The sequence below is a fragment of the Periophthalmus magnuspinnatus genome, chromosome 5 (assembly GCF_009829125.3).
Source record: "Periophthalmus magnuspinnatus isolate fPerMag1 chromosome 5, fPerMag1.2.pri, whole genome shotgun sequence".
NCBI classification, from domain to species: Eukaryota; Metazoa; Chordata; class Actinopteri; order Gobiiformes; family Gobiidae; genus Periophthalmus; species Periophthalmus magnuspinnatus.
The window spans coordinates 7991299-8010560 of NC_047130.1; the positions used below are offsets into that span (position 1 = coordinate 7991299).

At 38.3% G+C, this 19262-nt stretch overlaps 3 protein-coding genes across 3 annotated transcripts; all 3 read left to right on the plus strand.

Moving 5' to 3' along the window:
* Positions 1–2211: 2211 nt before the first annotated feature.
* LOC117370847 (odorant receptor 131-2-like) lies at positions 2212–3468 on the plus strand. The gene is made up of 2 exons (XM_033966387.1): positions 2212–2364; positions 2677–3468. The coding sequence occupies exons 1-2, from the start codon at positions 2212–2214 to the stop codon at positions 3466–3468; spliced, it is 945 nt and encodes a 314-aa protein (XP_033822278.1).
* A 5762-nt stretch (positions 3469–9230) lies between these two features.
* On the plus strand, positions 9231–10241 carry LOC117370849 (odorant receptor 131-2-like). The gene is made up of 2 exons (XM_033966388.2): positions 9231–9395; positions 9459–10241. The coding sequence occupies exons 1-2, from the start codon at positions 9231–9233 to the stop codon at positions 10239–10241; spliced, it is 948 nt and encodes a 315-aa protein (XP_033822279.2).
* A 4208-nt stretch (positions 10242–14449) lies between these two features.
* LOC117370850 (odorant receptor 131-2-like) lies at positions 14450–19015 on the plus strand. Its single transcript, XM_033966389.1, has 3 exons — positions 14450–14596; positions 17145–17459; positions 18659–19015. The coding sequence occupies exons 1-3, from the start codon at positions 14450–14452 to the stop codon at positions 19013–19015; spliced, it is 819 nt and encodes a 272-aa protein (XP_033822280.1).
* The last annotated feature ends 247 nt before the right edge of the window (positions 19016–19262 follow it).

Consider the following 19262-nt stretch of genomic DNA (forward strand, 5'->3'; position numbering starts at 1 on the left):
CTGTCCATAAAAACAATGAACAGAACCGGTGACAAAGGGCAGCCCTTGGAACCGGTCTGACTTAGTGCGACAATGCAAACACAGTTCCTGCTTTGGTCATACAGGGACCAGACAGCCCTTAGCATAGGGACCTGGACCCCATACTCCCGAGGCACCCCCAAAGGGCACCACGAAGGACACAGTCTGCCTTCTCCAGATCCACAAAACACACCTCCTGTGAACCCTCAAGCATCTGATACAGAGTATAGACCTGGTCCAGTGTTCCACGATAGCCAGAGACTTAAGATACTCAGGACAGATTTCATCCACCCCTGGAGCCTTGCTAGAGTAGCAAGGCTCGCTACCAACCACCTCAGTGATTTTGGCCAGGGTGATGGGTGGGTGAGTCTACCTCCAAGTCCTCAGTCTCTGTTTCCTCCTCAGAAAACATGATAGTGGGGTTGAGGAGATCCTCAAAGTATTTCTTCCACTGTCCGACAACATCCCCCGTTGAGATCAGCAGTTCTCCACCCACACTGTAAACAATGTTGTTGAAGCACTGCTTCCTTCTCCTGAAGCGTTGGATGGTTTGCCAGAATCTCTTTGAGGCCGACCAATAGTCCAACCTAGAGTTTTTGCCTCCGCAACTTTACGAGCCACAACACACTTGGCCCACCAGTACCCATCAGCTGCCTCAGGAGTCCCACGGGCCAATGGGGTTTGACTCCTTCTTCAGCCTGACTGCATCCCTTACTTTCAGTGTTCACCACATGGTTCGGGGATTGCCGCCATGACAAGCACCACGGACTTTACGACCACAGCTATGAGTGGACACTTCGACAATAGAGGCAGAGAACATGGCCCACTCAAACTCTTATGTCCTCAGCCTCCCCCGGGATCCGGGCTCTCGCAGAGGTGCAAGTTGAAGACCCTGCTTACAGAGGGCTCTTCCAGACATTCCCAACAGACCCTCATACTACGCTTGGGTCTGCCGGGTCTACCCAGCTCCCTCCTCCTCCAGCGATGCAACTCACCACCATTGGTTGACAGCTCTGCCCCTCTCTTCATCCAAGTGTCCAAGGCTCACTATTGATGACATCTTGCCTTATGTCATCACCCTCTCTTCTCTTCTTTAAACCCATTGTTTTGGAGGTTCCATTGTCTTTTATATCTTAAAGCCCATGGTTCTCTCCAGCAGCTCATGCAATTAAATTACTTGCACTGCCTGTTCCCAGCAGTTGTCAGCTATTTTGCAATATTGCAGAAATGGCATTAACAAACTCTCAAAGTTGCACTCTGGTCAGAATTAATTCTTGTCAGTACCCCAAACTTTGCTGGTCATGGAACTGCCTTTGTATATTTACTGAACATCTCTGTGATGGTCAACCCATTTTCAAATCCTCTCGTCAATTGTACCAACTAGGTTGGAAAATTAGATGCTAATTGATACTAAAACTAGTATGAAAACTAGATGCTCATTTGAGCAGGCATTGGTACTAAAAAAGTCACATTCACAGGACAGAAATGAACAAGTCTAAGGCCACATAGAAACAGTCCACATCTATCGACCGCCATGGACTTTATCTGGACGACTGAGGGATTACACAGATATAAGTCCACATAGTAATATAAAATAAAATATTACAATTACATCCCATTGCTTAAATAGTGCTTTTTTCTTGTCATTGTTGTATCATAATCAGTGTTAAGTATTGCTTCAATTCCTTAGTACTGAAATCAAGTTTGACATTTTATTACCTCGACAACAGAAGTACTAGTAGCGTAAAATCAAGTGCAATGACTTTGTTGGGTGGGGAGGTCATAAGGTGACCCATAGCAGCCCGAGCTGGGGGCCTAGAGTTCTTAGCTATCTGACAACAAGGGACTGCCAGCACCACTAAATGACTCATGGCCTTCGACTGTAACAAAAACATAATAACATTATATTGTTCCTATAATAGAAATTTGTATTTAAGAAGGTAGAGTAAGCAGGTACATTTTTGATCATGCGGCTTTCGTTGTTTCCATGCGTTAGTTTACAAATAAACCCACTTGCATCATCCTTAACAACCTCCCAGTGAAAACTTGATATAAAACTCAATTTACATCTGATCCTCATTTGGGGAGGGTGAGCCATATCAGAGGTAGGTCTACAGACAGTCATTAAAACTGATTGATTTTTGCTACCATCTTCTGAATAATGCAAACTTTCTTTTTTGCAATAGTGCTTCCATGAATTCGTCCTCTATTCAAAATGGGTCATCTTATGTCCGCTATCCAGACTCATTCAGCACTGCTATAGCCAAAAATATAACAGTTGTTCTGCTTGGAATTTCTATTAATTACTTAAATGGGACTCTCATTCACACCTTCAGAAAACACCAGGTCAGAAATGCTAACATATTTATCCATCTACTACGTATTGCAAATGTATTATCTAGTTTGCAGTCATAGATTCACAAAGGCACAATGTTTTGCTCTAGTCTAGGTAATAAAGACTGTAATGAAGAATCCATGTAAAATAAAAAAATATATCTCTTTTTATATTTATTTTTGTATTTATAGTTTTAGGGTAATTAACAGAATGTTATTTTTTTGTTTTTTTACTGCAGCTTTCATGCATTTGCTATTCTTATTTTATCTAGTTCTTATTTATATTACTTTAATTCACTTTTGACTGTAGTATCTTTGTCTTAGGTCTTTTATCACAACCCTCGCTACATCCTCTTCATTCATCTGGTGGTGAATGACATGATCCAGCTCACCACTGCCATCACTCTATTTGTGTGTGCCTATGTTTTCTACACCATCAACACATTTTTATGTTCTATTATTCTTTCATTTGCTGTTTGCACAACACTCAACTCTCCTCTGAACTTAGCAGTGATGGCGGTGGAGTGCTATATCGCAGTATGCTTCCCCCTTCAGCACCCCCAGTTGTGCAATATTAAAAATATTTACATAGTGATTGGATGTATGTGGGCTTTGAGCATATTGTCATTTTTACCAGACATATTTTTTCTTGCAGTAACTGAGCCTGCTAAATTCTTCTCCGTTGTTTTATGTGAAGCAACACATTTGATTGAGAATCCTATCATGAAAAAAAAGAGAGAAGTCACATTTGCAATGTATCTTGTTGGTGTTTGGCTTGTTCTGATTTATTCTTACATCCAGATATTTTTAGCTGCCAGATCAGCAAAAACAACAAATAGTGATGCCAAAAAGGCCAGGAATACCATTTTGTTGCACAGTTTTCAGCTTCTTCTGTGTATGTCAACATATGTGTATCCTTCTGTCCAACAACTTGTTTTGATTTTGTTTAAAAGAACATATCTCCACTTCCTTTTTGTGTGGTATATATTATTACAAATACTCCCCAGGTTTCTGAGTCCCATTGTGTATGGGCTGCGAGATAATATGTTTAGAAAACATCTGAAGAAGTATCTCTCCTGCAGTGCAACTCATAAAGTGTCAGCCCATAGAAGATAAAGCAATAATGAGTGCGGATGATGGTGAGATCAGGCTTTTTCAGTCTGAATAACTTGTAGGTAGTGCATTGTTTGCTTATTATGTATTATGTATGTCAGAGAGCTTGATACAGGAATATATTAAGTCAGAGGTGGCAAGCCTTTGGCAATAAACTGTTTTCTAACAAACGTGTCCGTTATCAATGTTTTTTTGTGTGAAAGAAGTTATTGGGGGGAATTAAAAAAAAAAAAAAACAGCTTTTTTGTGTGATTTTCCCCTCTCTAATCCATTTGTAATAAATGCACAACAAAAGGTGAAACAAACAAAGCTGTTTTTAATACATTATATTATAGTGTAAAAATATGATATAGTAACTCAATGTGACATATTCAGAATACAGCACTCTGATTGCCAATGTATGGCTCTAAACTAACTGTTGTTGTTTTTGTTTTTTTTGAGAGAGCACTGTAGCTCCTAACTGAAACCTGAAGGAGAGCAAGTAGGACATTTAAGGGTGCATGATATAAATTGATATAAACAGCACATTTACTAGTTAGTATGGTTAACATATATGTAGTGGTAGAAGAAATACTCAATTAAGTAAAAGTATCACATGAAAAAATCCACTTAAGTAAAACCATTAAAGTACATTACATTTAAAAACGTACTTATTATGTGTGTATTTTAGGTCTTATAAGGCTTCAAATACTTTGATTTTGATAAAGATTTGTGTTGAATTTTGTTCAGTAGCAATACTTAAATTGATCATTTTAGCCGTTTTTATTTGTATATTTGTGTTTGCTCTACAAACTCTATAAGCTACCAGCATGTTAAAAATAAACCCCTCAGTCTTTTCTGCAGGTCTCAGACAATAATTAAAAATATGTTTTACTTTTAAGTCCTGTTCAAAAATGTAGTGGAGTTGAAAGTCCACATACCTGCTTTCAAATGTAGGGAAGTAAAATTAAGAAGTATCCACTTTAAAATGTACTTAAGTTCAGTACTTTACTGCTTTTACTTTTTTAAGTTCCACCACTGCCTATATGTATGTGCTTTATTAATATGCAGACTTGAGGATAAATCATATATTGAATTGGATAAGATAGATATCTTTGTAAGAATCGTCTCATTGTCTTGTCAGATGAAACTAACACAGACGCTGTAGATTGTAGTGAATAGCCGTCATATTGGGTAAGGAAGCTGTAATTTAAGACATGCATGCATATTTATCTGTACTGTGGCATAAAATGTATTGTCTACATTTTTGATGAAAGGAATACAAATTCAAAAATCATAGTTAAGTTAAATGAATAATGCTAATTTTGGCTCACTAGGCAAAGTGTATTAGTTTTTCTTTTTTACTTTTTTCTTCTTCTTCTACTTCCTGCTTCTGAAGGGTGCAGACGCAAACCTTGCTTGCTCCTGCTGTTTCCTTCTTTACTTTGCTTTTTATAATCATTGTACCTCTTCCAGTGCTAGAAAATTTGTTTAGTTATGGTTTTGCAACCATTTTACATTTTTAAACAAAATTTCTGATGAGCTAGCAACATGTCCTGGGGAAGAAACCAAAGAATTTTTTTTCCGAGAAAGCTGTCAGAACTAACAACAACAAATTAATGAGGTGCAAGCACATTTGTTTTAGAATATGTAAAAGAAAAAAGACAAGAATGCCAAATCAACGCAACAAGTGATAAAAGACAATGCTAATATAGTTACATCACCCAAAATATATCTTACAAACTGATATTTTACCACTGTCACAGACTGATGTTAACATACAAACAGAAAACATTTTTTTGTCACAAAACAAGAGCAATGAAGTTGGCAAAAGAGTGCAGGCAGACAGGCAATGTGAAAATGTGAAAAAAATGAAATTGGTCAGAGATACACTGCCATTAGGAGATGGTGCTATCAGAGATGTGAGACAGAACAATCCAAACTTGCTGGTATCCCAGTTACGCTGTTTCTGAGATATTCTGAGATTACTCCTGTCAAAAGTTTTGTCAACACACCAAGAAGTTAAACAGCTGATGGTGCACGTGGGTGCAGTTGACACCAGAATGAAACAGACTGAAATCTTGAAAAGGGATTTCATTAAATTATTTGAGGACTTTGATAAAGTGGACATTCTTTGAAACATTCATCATTGGACCTCTTCCTAGCATAGACAGATGAACAAATTTACCCGGCTGTTTCAGGTGAACACATGCCTGTGTCCAGAGGACTGCACTACATTGAGAACTTTGATCTAATATGGAAATGAGAGGACCTGTTCAAGGGAAATGGCCCGAAGAGGTGAGCAGAGGTGAGCAGAGGTGAGCACAGCAGAGGTGGAGTGAGAGTGCTGACGGATAACCTCCTACATTTTCTGAGGCACCAGCCTAGACAGGGTCATGGGCCAATGAGAGAAAAGAGGAATGAGAGAAGCATTCCTGCTGTGCCAGCCAGAGACCGAGGCAATGTGTCAGCACCACCCATAGCACCACAACTACCACAACCATCTCCCCCAGCAAAGGCGTCACCACCAGTAGCACAACCATCTTCCCCAGCGAGGGATTCAGCAGCACCGCCATCTCTCCAAAGAACAAGTCAGCAGCACCACCACCTTCCCAAGTGAAGGATTTATCTCCAGCACCACTTTCTCAAGGACCCTTGTCACAGGTCTTGAACCTGTCTGTGACAGCCCCAGCAGAGGTTTCAGTCCCAGCAGCAGCCCCATCACCTCCCCTGCCCACAGACCAGCTCTGGGTCCCCTCTGCTACATCTATTCCCTCTAGGCACTCTTACCTCTCCTTTTCCTCCCCACCTTCACCCATAGCCCTTCCCAACCATCTAGAAAGCCTCACCAGATCAGGAATTTGGATGGTTCCCCACACACCCAATATCAATCAAGAGTTCTGGCATCAACTATGCTGAACTCTTCCCTGTGCCCACCTATCCCCCCTCGTCTTTCACCCAAACTCCCCCTGCTCCACCTCCTCGGCCCTCACCTGGTCCCTCACGCAAACTCCCCCCAGCTCTGCCTCCACAGCCCTCACCTGGTCCCTCCCCCCTTCTTCCCCTTCCCTGCTTTCCCCCAGAGCTGTTATCACCAAGAGCTAGGACACACAGTCATGATTAAAATGATATCATGCTGAGGCCCTGTGATGGAGCTATATCTGCAGTAGATCTGCATCCATGTAGACTGGATAACAGAAGGATAGTTAGACTGTGCAATCAGAGAAATCTGGTTCACATTCACTGTAAGAAGATAACATCCAGCCCTACTGAAACCAATCTGAAACTTGCTGTGCTCAGTCTCATATGTAACAAATATTTTTTAATGACACATAGATAATGCAATTCTAGTAGAGGTAAGATCTTAAGCCCGAGCCCGAGCCCGAGCCCGACCCGACCCGAATTTCGGGCCGGGTCGGGCCTAAAATGTCAATCATTACGTTCGGGTCGGGTCGGGCTCGGGCTTCTCTCTACCTGACTTTTTAAAAATAAATATATGTTTATAAAAATGTATACTAAAACAATGTGTGGATACTAAACTTAGGAATACTTGTTATAAAAAAAAAATAATTTGGATAAAACAGAGAAGGCGCTGTAAGGTAATTGCTATTTAACTACTAAACAGGAGCCGCAGAGCCAGAGCATACTCTGCGCACGTGAACGCCCCCTCTTCCCCTCCGCAAGTCCGCATCTATTTTGACCTGGTATCCCTGATATGGAGCAGCAAGAAGTAAAGGATAAACTAAAGACAGGGGAACTGAAAAGGCAAACACGCACCGGCAAGAGTGAGGTGTGGAAATGCTTCAAATTGATTGTTGAAAATGCTACAGAAACTTGCGTTGGCTTCGCTGAATGTAGTAAATGTGGCGCTTTGCTTTCATACGAGAGCAAAAAGACTGGCACCTCGACGCTGAGCAGGCATTTAAACAGCTGTACTGGCAAAAGTGATGATCAAACATCTATATTATCATTTGTCCCAAAGACCGCACCTCTTCGCACTAAGCAGGCCATCACAGACAAGTGCGTGGACTTTTGCTGTCAGGACCTTAGACCATTTTCAGTAGTTATGGTACGTTCACACCGGTGCGTCAGGTGCGTCGCGTTCACATGTAAAGCCAATGGTGGACGCGCGTGTTAAACGCAGCGTGGTCAAGACGCGCATCCATCATTGACTTTACATGTGAACCCGACGCACCTGACGCACCGGTGTGAACGTACCTTTAGTGGCGAAGGTTTTTTATTACTAGGCTTATTTTTACGCATGTTTAACTTTGTTTGGTTCTTCTTTTTTTTTTTATTTATCCTCACAAATAAAATATGAAATTTCGGGTTTGCTTCGGGCTCGGGCCTGCAAATCAAGTTAATTGGTCGGGCTCGGGCTGGGTCGGGCTTTAATAACCGCGGGCCTGGGTCGGGTCGGGCTGGATTTTTTAGGCCCAATCTTACCTCTAAATTCTAGTGGAATCAACTCCACCCAACTTCAAATTTGAATCTAAAACAGGAGTAAACAAAAAGGGAGGAGTGTGTGAGTTTTCAGAGATAATTTAGTTATATGTTGTCATTTGGGGTGTTTTCATCTTTTGAGGATATGTCCTTTAAAATGGAGCTAAAACAATCCCCCTCCATACTCTACTTAGTCATATACAAACCTCCCCAGCACTGTCTAAGTTTTATTGATGATTTTACTGAGATGCTTTCGTATGTAAAAGCCAAAAGTAAAATCTGTCAACTGGACAAAAAGTTGTAGGAGTGAAGACGTTTTGATGCTCATCCAAGCCACTTCATCAGTTCTGGTCAGATGGCTTGTGGACACGGCCTTATATCGAACTGAAGGGAGGAGCTAACTATACAGAAACTGTAAATAGCTTTTGTTTACAGTTTCTGGATGTAGGCTAAGACTATTGAGCTACACTAAGTGTGCACTGTGCCTAAAATGTAACTAACATATTCACACCCCTTAATGGGAGTTTATTGAGGTGTTTTTGTGTATTACGCAGCCTTTATACTGTGGGAATGAAAGTGGGTTATGTGAAGGATACAAGTACCAGAATACATGTCCACATATAACACACTGTTTCATTTGGATTTAGCACCAAAGTGCATCTCCGACATGTTAGTGCCATCTGAACCAACTCGCAATTTGAGGACTTCAGGGACCGGGCTCCTGCTGGCACCATGAGTCATGACAAAACATACGGAATCAGCATTTCAGTTTTATGCAGCCAAAACCTGGATCAGTCTGGAACACCAAGGTGTGAGAAATGTTTAAATCCAGGCTCAAAATGGGTCTGTTTAGCTGTGCATATAACTGAAAGGTTTTTATTCTGCACTCTTCTCTTTTAATGTTAATTTCAATCATTCCTTTTAATAAATGTAGAGAGATGTTTTAGAACAGTACTGATTGTAAAATACTAATAGAACCAATTAATATGCCATTCTTTCAATATAATTCAAGTAATCCAGTTTAGACCTTTTCTCCAAGAACCCCATGTGGACAAAAAGTTTTAGTCTTGACTCTGAAGTTGTATGTTGATGGGGGAGAGACGATGATTATAATGTTAACGCTTCAAGTCACTACATAATTTCAAACAGCAACACCCATCTGGGACTTCAATATAAGGACACAACTCTGAAAGCCTGCCGTCAGTTATCAAAAGGAACTTGAAGATAGAAATCAATTGAACTTGATTAATTACTGAGGTAAGTAATTTTCCATCTTAATATGCAGTGAAAATATAATGTGATATATAATGTTTTTATTTTTCCAGCAATCTTGCATGAACTCAATGAATACTTCACTGTTGGGTCAAAATGTATCTACTGCTGTAACGAGCCAATTCAAACAAGACTCTTTTGACTCTGCAGTAGCCAAAAATGTTCTGGTTGTTGCTCTTGGAATTACCATCAGCTACATAAATGGCACAATGATCTACACCTTCTGGAAACACCAGGTGAGAAAAAAAACAAAACAAAACAAAACGTATGAATGCTGACCTTCTTTTGTTTTCTGTTAGGTCTTTTACATGAACTCTCGCTACATCTTATTCATACACCTAGTGATCAATGATATGATCCAGCTGTCAACAAGCATCCTTCTGTTTGTGCTGAGCTATTTTTTCCACATCAATGCCTTTCTATGTTGCATTATAATTGCCTTTGCTGTTCTCACTACTGTCAACACTCCTCTAAACTTAGCAGTGATGGCAGTGGAGTGTTATGTTGCTGTATGTTTCCCCCTTCGGCATTCTGACATGTGCACTGTCAAAAGGATTTACATAGTGATTGCATGTATTTGGGCTTTAAGCTTACTGTCATCTTTACCAGACATATTTTATTTTATGGCAGCAAACCCTGATCAGCTATTTTCCTCTACGCTTTTGTGTACTATTAATACATTGATTACAAATTCTATTTTTATCAAAAAGAAAGAAATTTTATATATTGTATATTTTGTTAGTGTCTGGCTTGTGTTTATTTATACTTATTTTAAAATATTCTTTGCCACTAAATCGCTCAAATCTTTAAAGTCTTCTGAGACTAAAAAGGCTCAAAATACTATCCTTTTGCATTCGTTTCAGTTGCTTTTGTCCATGTTAACCTACATTTATCCAATGACACTGAAACAAATTTTTCAACTTTTTTCTCTATATTACGTGCATGTAATATATTTGTGGTATATTTTGGTCCAGATTTTACCAAGGTGTGTTAGTCCCATTCTGTACGGGCTGCGTGACGTTTTGTTTAGAAATCACCTGAAAAAGTACCTGCCATGTTCATTTTGCTTGAGGCACCAATAGTTAAAGGGCTCATATTACGCTATTTTCTCATCTATGTTATAATGTTGTTTCCTCATCAAAAACACACCTGGACTGGTGTTTTGTTTCATTCACTTATTCACACCTTCACTAGAACCATTCGAGTAATTTTAGCCCTGGACTTGCCAATCTCTACTAAAGAAAAGGGAAAAGGTAGCTGTTAAGTTGCAAATGACGGCTTCATGATGTCACAATATGGAACAGAGCATTTTGAGCTTTGGAGATGTAGACTAATAATTTAATTTTAATAAATAAAAAGGCTACTTAAACATGTGTAAATGAAACAAAATACAACTACTGGTATGTTTGTTTTTGTTTTTTTAGATAACAATATTTTAACATAGCTTAATGCTCACAAGAGTCAGCTTTGCATAAAATAGGACCTTTAAAAGTAATTCAGTATTGAAAAAAATTAACTACTACAAAAAAACATAACGCCACACTGACTCACTGACTTAGGAGAGACTATGTGGACAATTAAAGTTCACATAAGTTTTCATGTTTTACTAACTCTATTGCTTCACCAGTAAGAACCACAACCTCACAATACAGGGAAAAAATAATTGAATATGTTGTAGATGATTGTCAGAGCAGATGATGTGATGATTGAAGGCCTGGTGAGCATAACTTAAGTTTGTGGGACAATACCTGTGGTAAATACTAATCACAGACAAATACCAGTCAAGTAGGAGTTTATGAAGAAACACAAATCCACCTCAAAGACAGGCAGAATTTAAAATGTTTTTTTTCTGGTAATTTGAACATGCATGTAATAAAATAAAGCCCAAAGCTGAAGTGCGCAGAGGATCCCAATAGTCTGGAATGTTTGATATGGTCTTAACATTTTAAGTTATTTCACACTTTGTCTAGTTCATTCCATGTGTGATCATTCATTGTACTCATGCCTTCAGTGAGAAGCTACAATGTAAAAAGTAATGAAAAAAAACAAACAAACAAAAAAAAAAACAATAATAAATGTGCTCTCTCACATAGGAATGCCCTGCTGCGTACATTTGAATAAGAACTGTAGACTGTAGACTGTAACCATGTGGTGTAACCAGGAAACCAAGAAATGACCCTGGAAATGTTTTGGCTTTATACACACATAAGCCTTCCATGCATCTTCTTAGTAATTTACCCAGAAAATTGCCAGATCAAAATTGCAACATGCACTTCTGGCTTTGTTCACACATGCCCTTAATCTGGCAAAATGCAGGTCAATTCCTGGGTCAGTCTGCATGTGTGAATGGGGCTATAGACTACTGTCCACATCTGCCGTGGAACGTTGATGCACATGAGGCCTAGTAATCAGCTCTGTTTATTTCAGTTACCCGAACTAAATACCCAAGCTCATTTGTTATCTATCATTAAGACAAAATTTCTCTCAACTTAATGCTGTGTGATGTTTTGCGCTTTCTTTTGTCTCGCCTATCCAAACTGGGGGAGGGAAGACTGATACGAGTTAATGAAGGAGTTTTCCACATCGTTTGCCCCACTTAAAGCCACTCCAAAGACATGAGTGCAAATATGCCGTAATATTTAAAAAGTAAACAATTTAAGTCCTTTTCCTGTGTGAATGCTATACTAATAGAGCCAAGTCCTTTTCCTGTGTGAATGCTATACTAATAGAGCCATGTGTTTGTTGTGAGAACAATTTGACCACAGAACGAGTCTGTGATGTTTATGTGCTTAAAAACTGCATAGAAGTCTGGAGTTTTTCTTTGACGCAACAGCCAATATGCAGAAAGAGCATTTTTGAGAGATATTGGATTAAATGATCAATGAAACAAGCTTGAATGAAAAATACTACTCCAGGTATGAGGGAACAACAATATAACATGGGTAAAAGGTGAAAAAAGTACATTTTACATGATTAATAGCTTTACTGAATTATTTTTAATTGTATCGGAGTAATATTTGACCAGCTGTACCATCTATACTTTGGCCACCTCTGCCTATGGGAATATATTTTCCATTTATTGGTCAAACGTTCAAGGTCTCAACTTAAAATGGAGAAAAAAAGCAGCATAGAAAGACAGAAAGAGAATAGAGGTATCTGCCTCTCTTCTCTTTCTGAGCTCCCCCCAGGTGTTTACACACTAGAGGCTGCACTGAACAATTTGACAGTAAATGTGCAATGTAATGGGACATAGTTAAAGAGCTTTAATGTTGTTCTATCTAAATTATTAAATAAAGGTGTCCTTATCATAATATGATCATGTATATGTGTTACATTATCTAAGGTTAGATAGCAACATTAGATTATTGTTATGAATTGAATGAGTCTATGTGTATGCATGAATGTGTGTATGTGTATGTATATGTAATATATATGTATATATGATATGTATGTGTGTATATATATGGTATGTTTGTATGTGTGCATATATATGTGCGTATATGTATGTATATACTTTTTTCCTTTTCTTCTTCCCTTCAACCGAACAGGAAGTATAAATAAAAGAGTTTGATTTGTGTCCTGATGAAAGATAGGGGTGGGACTTGACAAGTTTTCTTCTTCCCACTCCTTTTTGAGCTTGTATATGAACAGTTTATGAGATGTGCTTTAGGTGTACCTGTGCTCGAAATAAATACATACATACTGTATACATACTGTATATTGCAGTTTTTGCAGTCTGTATATTGCATCCTTGGGCAGCATAAGGTTATTACTATAAGAATGAGTTGCAGGATCTCAGCCGGAGCAAAACTCAACGTTTTTGCTTGGTTATTGTGTTTCAGTCTACATACATACATTTATATGCAGATGATGCTGTTTTGTATGCAAGTGCTCCCTCTGCTGATCAAACAATTTAAAAACTGCATCAAGATTGTAATGAAATCCAAAATTCCCTCAAAAATCTTTAAATTATCATTCAGTGCAAATAAAAATAATTGTTTCTCTAAAAGCATTTAAGTAATGTGAAAGCTGAAAAACGTTATACACTTTATGGATTAAAAGAGTCACCACCTGTAAATATCTTGGATTTTGGCTTGACGAAAATGTATCCTTATTTAACCATTTAAAATCAAAATCATTATTTTACTACAGAAGCAAATCTTGTATTCCAGTGAAACTGTTAAAGCAACATTTCTTTCTGTACTAGATTATGGACATATAACATAAATGCAAACTTCAGCCTCTACATTGAAACCTTGAGATTCACTCTTTCACTCAGCCCTTTGTTTCATAACAGGTGATGAATTTAAAACCCATCAAAAAGTAGGTTGGCCATTGCTATCTGTCTGAAGAGAACACTTTATGAAATGTATTTATAAGGGACTACTTCATAGACTTCCTGAATATCTCACTTACTTGTTGAACATTAATACGGGGACATTTAAAACAAGATCACATAATTGTATACGTCTAAGGGCTAGCCTCACCAGAACTGAGAAGGGAAACAGGTATGGAAGGAGATATGTACTTATGTACTTGTTTTGTTTGTTTTTTGTTTGTATTTTCTGTATTTGAACAGGGTATCCATGAAAAAGAGGGCTCTCATTGGGCTCTTCCTGCATAAATAAAGATGAATGAAATGAAATAAATGAAAATTTCCCCAGCAATTTCATATTGTACTTCTGAAGCATTAACAATGCTGGACAGTGTTAGAGCCTCTGTCAAAATATTATCCTTTGAATGTTCTGTCTTTAATACAAATACGATGTTAAAGAAGCTTCTCTCGATGGATCTTTTTTGACACGGATCTCTTGCTATATTCTGTGACTTTATTTAGAACTGTATTTCAATATATTTTAACATATTCATCTGTCATTCTATTGTAACTTGTGAGCTACTATGTCCGAGTGATTTCCCTTTTGGATCAATAAAGTTAATCTATCTACACACTCTTCCTTGCTCCCTTGATATCAGCAGTGAATCCTATTTAAGACTGTTGCACTCAGAAGGCTGTCTTACCCTGTGCCAGGACATCTGTGACAGCAGAGGTGAGAAACATACTTTACAATCAGTTATTAGAAATAGATGGCTGATTACTAAGTGTTTAAACTCTTAATTTGCCTCAGATTTTATGTTTATATATAACATTTTTAAAAAATAATCGCTGCAACAACAAAACAAAAAAAACAAAAAAAAGGAAAAACAAAAGATGAGTTAGTTGGCCTGTTTTCACACATTACATGCAATGCTAACCTGGTGCTATTTATTGAAGGGTGTTGACATTTGATCCATGAATATTTCTGGCGGTAACTCGACTCCAGTTCTGGTGAGGGACAGTCTCCAAACTGCTATACTGAAGAATGTGATCACAGTGGTTCTCTGTCTCTCCATCAACTACATTAATGCTACTCTGGTGTACACCTTCATAAGACATGAGGTCAGCACTTTACAAGTCTCAAAATCTTTGTGAAATTGTTTTATTATTTTACTGTATGTTTGACTTCATCAGCTATGAATTTGATTTTTGATTACATACCGTAACCACTCTTTAGGTGACACTGAAAAATACTTGTCCCTGTAGCTCATTTGCAGGAATCAATATACAGATATAGAATGCATTGCAAAAAGGGAAATTGACATTTCAAACGGCTTCAATCACATTATATATGCATTTCAGGAATGTGTAAATTACGTCTAAACATTTCATTAATATATCCAATATATTTATTATTTTTTTGTGCAGTGTAGTATTTCCAATTGTGCAGTGAATAAATGAAAACATGATTTGTGGGAATACGATTATGATGATTATAATTATGATTTTTTTTTCTTTTTTTATGCAATAATTAACTAATCTGGCCTTTATATTTTTTTGTTTATTTATTCATTTATTTATTGCAAGGTATTACAGGTTCATGCATGCCCTTATTTGTATTTGTATTTATTCAGTGTGTTTTATATTTTATGTTGCACTTTATCACCAAAATAAATTCCTAGTTTGTGAACTGTGTTCACAAATGATGGCAATAAAAGGATTCTGATTCTGATTCTGATTGACTCTTGCTACATTTTTTTTTTAAATAATGTTTACAAAATCCTCCTATGCATAATAACAGGAAACCTCATTACATTTTTACAAATTACTTCATATAAAAATATTATACAAGTAGGCAAACTCTAATGGGCTCTCACAGTTGTCACAAGAGCATAGTTACCTTCTTAAAGTGGGAGTAACAGACATTTTTCTGTATGAGGCCCAATATGGTACTGACTACTAGTGTACCAACATAAGAAAAATGCCAAAACTGTTCAAATATGCATGTATTAATTGAATAAACTACCGTAAATTTCGGATTATAAGCCGCTACTTTTTTTCCACGCTTTGAACCCTGCGGCTTTTACAGCAGTGCGGCTTATATATGGAATTTTACTGGATAACGGACCCTGGGGGGCGCTCTCTAGCTGTAAACGTAAAAGTGAGACAGACGTGGGGAAAGATTCTGCTCTGAAGAATTCACTAGTTTTGATTTTGAACGATCATTTTGCGCATCATGAAATGGATATGATGCAGTTTTTAAGATAAAGAAACAGAAAGGAAACAGAGCAGGGGTCGGCCTTTAACACGCAAAGAGCCATTTGGACCCACTTTCCACATAAAATAAAACACTGGGAGCCGCAAATACTTTTTGACATCTAAAATGAAGATAACACTGTATAATAACAATAATGTAACGGAATAATGTAGGTTTTACTTTCACGGACAAGCCTTCTACACGTGGCAGATAAATATGGCAAAAACAACTTAAGTGCATTAAAAAAATACAACTCACCAAACCGCTGCATCATGCATCGCGCTGATTATGTGATTATGTCTACTCTACTCCGCAGTTTCTTTAAAAAAACAACAACAAAAAAACTCGTAGCGTATCGTTTAATCCCAGGTGCTTATTCTCCATGTGCCAAAGCAGTTTTGAAGGTTTCATTGCCTTATTTGCTTTTCCCGTATGTTGCGCAGAGCGGACTCTGTGCGTGAGTCACCTGCAGCGACAAACCCAGATTTTAAGTAGGCATTGTCTGTTAAATTTATCTTTCTTTTTCTTGGAGGTCGTAGTCTCTTCTTCTGGCTCCTCAGTTGTCCTTTTCCCCTTTGTTAAAAAGATCTCCAAAGACTTTTGTTTTGGCTCATTTTCACTCGCTTGTGGCTCTACTTTAATGCGTCGTGTCTGATGTGTTAAACGTGATACGTCACCGCGGAGACAAGAGCAGATAATATACTTGCTACTACATCAAATAGATTTCTGTGGCGATTTCCAGCAGGATTTTCATGATACATCTACGGACGAGCTTATTAGTGTGTCATTAGGGACGGGCCAAAGTTGCTCCTGACCCCTGTGCGCACAACGTCTCAAAATCAGGGCTCTTTACGCAGGACTGAGCTGTGTCTGTGTTAGTTCCCAAGCCACGCAGAGCCGCAGTATGAGGCGGAAAGAGGCGCATGCGGCTCCGGAGCCGCGAGTTGCCGACCCCTGAAATAGAGCCACTGCACGTAAGATCGACATCAATGAATCCAACTTGGTCAATGTAAAAAGACGACAAAAGTTTTCAGAGGAAATAAAAGCAGATTTTCCGTGTTGGTGCAGCTTTATTTTCTAAACCTGCAGATGTGTTCATCCCGTGTTGTTGTCGTGTTGGTGCCAATTTTCAGGCACAGTTTAAAAAAAAGCGTGTCAGTGCACCGTCTTTCTGTGTAAATATCTCATGTTACAATATGAAAACCTGCGGCTTTTATTCAGGTGCGGCTTATATATGTACAAAATTGATTTTCTCTTCAAATTTAGCTGGTGCGGCTTATATCAAGGTGCGCTCTGTAGTCCGAAATTTACGGTATATTTAAAACACAAATTTAATACAAATTCACTTTTGATATTTATTTTTCACATCATGGTATTTTGTAACTTGTCACAACTTTTGTTTTCTTTTTGCAGATTTTCAAAATTAATTCCCGCTACATCCTCTACATTCACCTGGTCATGAACGACATCATCTTATTGACCATTTTAACTCTCATTCAGGTGTTGAGTTACATCGTTTACACCCTCAATGTGTCCCTATGCATTCTTCTGGTTCTGTTTGGTATGGCAGCTAATTTCAACAACCCGATGACACTAGCAGTTATGGCTCTTGAATGTTACATTGCTGTGTGCTACCCTCTGCAGCATTCCCAAATATGTACAGTGAAAAACACCTACATCGTCATAGCCTTCATTTGGTTGATAAGTGGTTTTTACCTACTCCCAGATGTATTCGTTGCTTGGGCCATAGAGCCTACAGCAGGGGTCACCAACCTTTTTTAACCTGAGAGCTACTTTATGGGCACTGAGTCATACGTAGGGCTACCAGTTTGATACGCTCTTCTGAAATAATACATTTTCTCAGTTTGCCTTTAGTTATACATTATTAATAATGATAAATGATAATCGTCTATGTGAAGACACTGATCATGTTGCAAGACACTGATCACATTAATGATTTCTCAAAATAATTATCAACAATGAGCAAGGAGGGAAACAGATATCAGTATTCAGCACTTTAACTTTACTAATCTTAGTAATTGTTAAATTTCCAGACGACACTTACATCACTACATCTCACAGGAAAAGTATCCCATTTTCACTATCCATTGACAAACCTTTTTAACAAAACATAAATAATATACATTGCACCATGTTTCATAAAGTTATCAATTATGTAATGTTAAAGAAAAATAAGCTTACATATTTTTAAATAAATCTCGGTTGCGTTGTTTGACTTTTTCACCGGTGTCGTGAAAAAAAGCCTGTTGTTTACCCAAAGCTGCGTTTAGCTCTGGGCTTGTTCTGCCCATAGTGTGCGCCCCCGTGGGGAGTGCGCGTCCCCGTGGGTAGTTAGTGTGGAGCTTTGTGAGACGTAGTGAAGTGTCCTTCCACATTGTGCCGCTTTGCCGTCACCACAGTCGCTCCGCTCGAGATACGCGCAGGTTTACGCGCAAGTTTCTTTTATAGTCTTAAATCGTTGTGAAAGTGATCTCTTTATTTTCTACCATGTTTTGGAGTAAGAAACTGCTTTCAGCGCATCCTCACAGCGCTCGCGAGCGGAGCACCGGTTTTGTCACGCGCACAATACTGACCTTTGAAGTGAGTAGGTCAAAGTTCACCTTACCTTATCTAAACTTCACGTATAATGAACATATATTTAAGATATTGTCATTTTTAAATCTATATAAACGCAAGGGTGATTTAAAAAAAAAAAAAAAAAGCAACAGAATAAAATTAAATTTTAGATGTAGCTCATTAGTGAGTTGTGCTATTTTTAGAACCGGTCTGCGGGCGACTCATGTGGGGCTTGGGGGCGACATGGCGCCCGCGGGCATAGGGTTGGTGACCCCTGGCCTACAGACTTCTTCCGATCACATGTGTTCTGTATGAGGTCTAACGTATTGCGGCTTTCCTATGTTGCTCAGAAAGATAAAATATTTGATGCAGTATTAATGGCTATTGTGTGGCTGACTCTTTTCTACACATATTTGAGAATACTTTTTACAGCCAAAGCAGCAGCAGCAGATGCTCGAAAAGCCCGCAACACGGTCTTGCTTCATAGTTTCCAGCTAATGCTCTCAATGCTCACATATTTGTATTACATTATATTTTTTGGGCTTCTGTCATTGTTTCCAGATAGTGCTCGGGATATACGCTTTGCAATAACGATCTTTATTAGTATCATGCCACGACTCGTCAGTCCACTTGTGTATGGACTCAGAGATAAAAGTTTTCGAAAATATCTAAAGCAGCACATGTTTTGTACAAAAGCAGTGGTGTAATGAAGAGCCTAAATGAGAAACAGCACATATCATTTGACTTTCCAATCTCACTGAAGGTTCACTGTTAAAATTTCTGGACTCTTTTCGAAAATAATAATCTTTCAGTTCAATATATTTCTGTACAACCCCAAATCACATCAGAAGTTGCATCATAGGACCAACAGAAGGTTAGAAAATCAAATAGTGAAAGTCATTGGTCGATAAAAGACAAGCAGACAAACATTCACAGGAAACAAGCAAATAAATC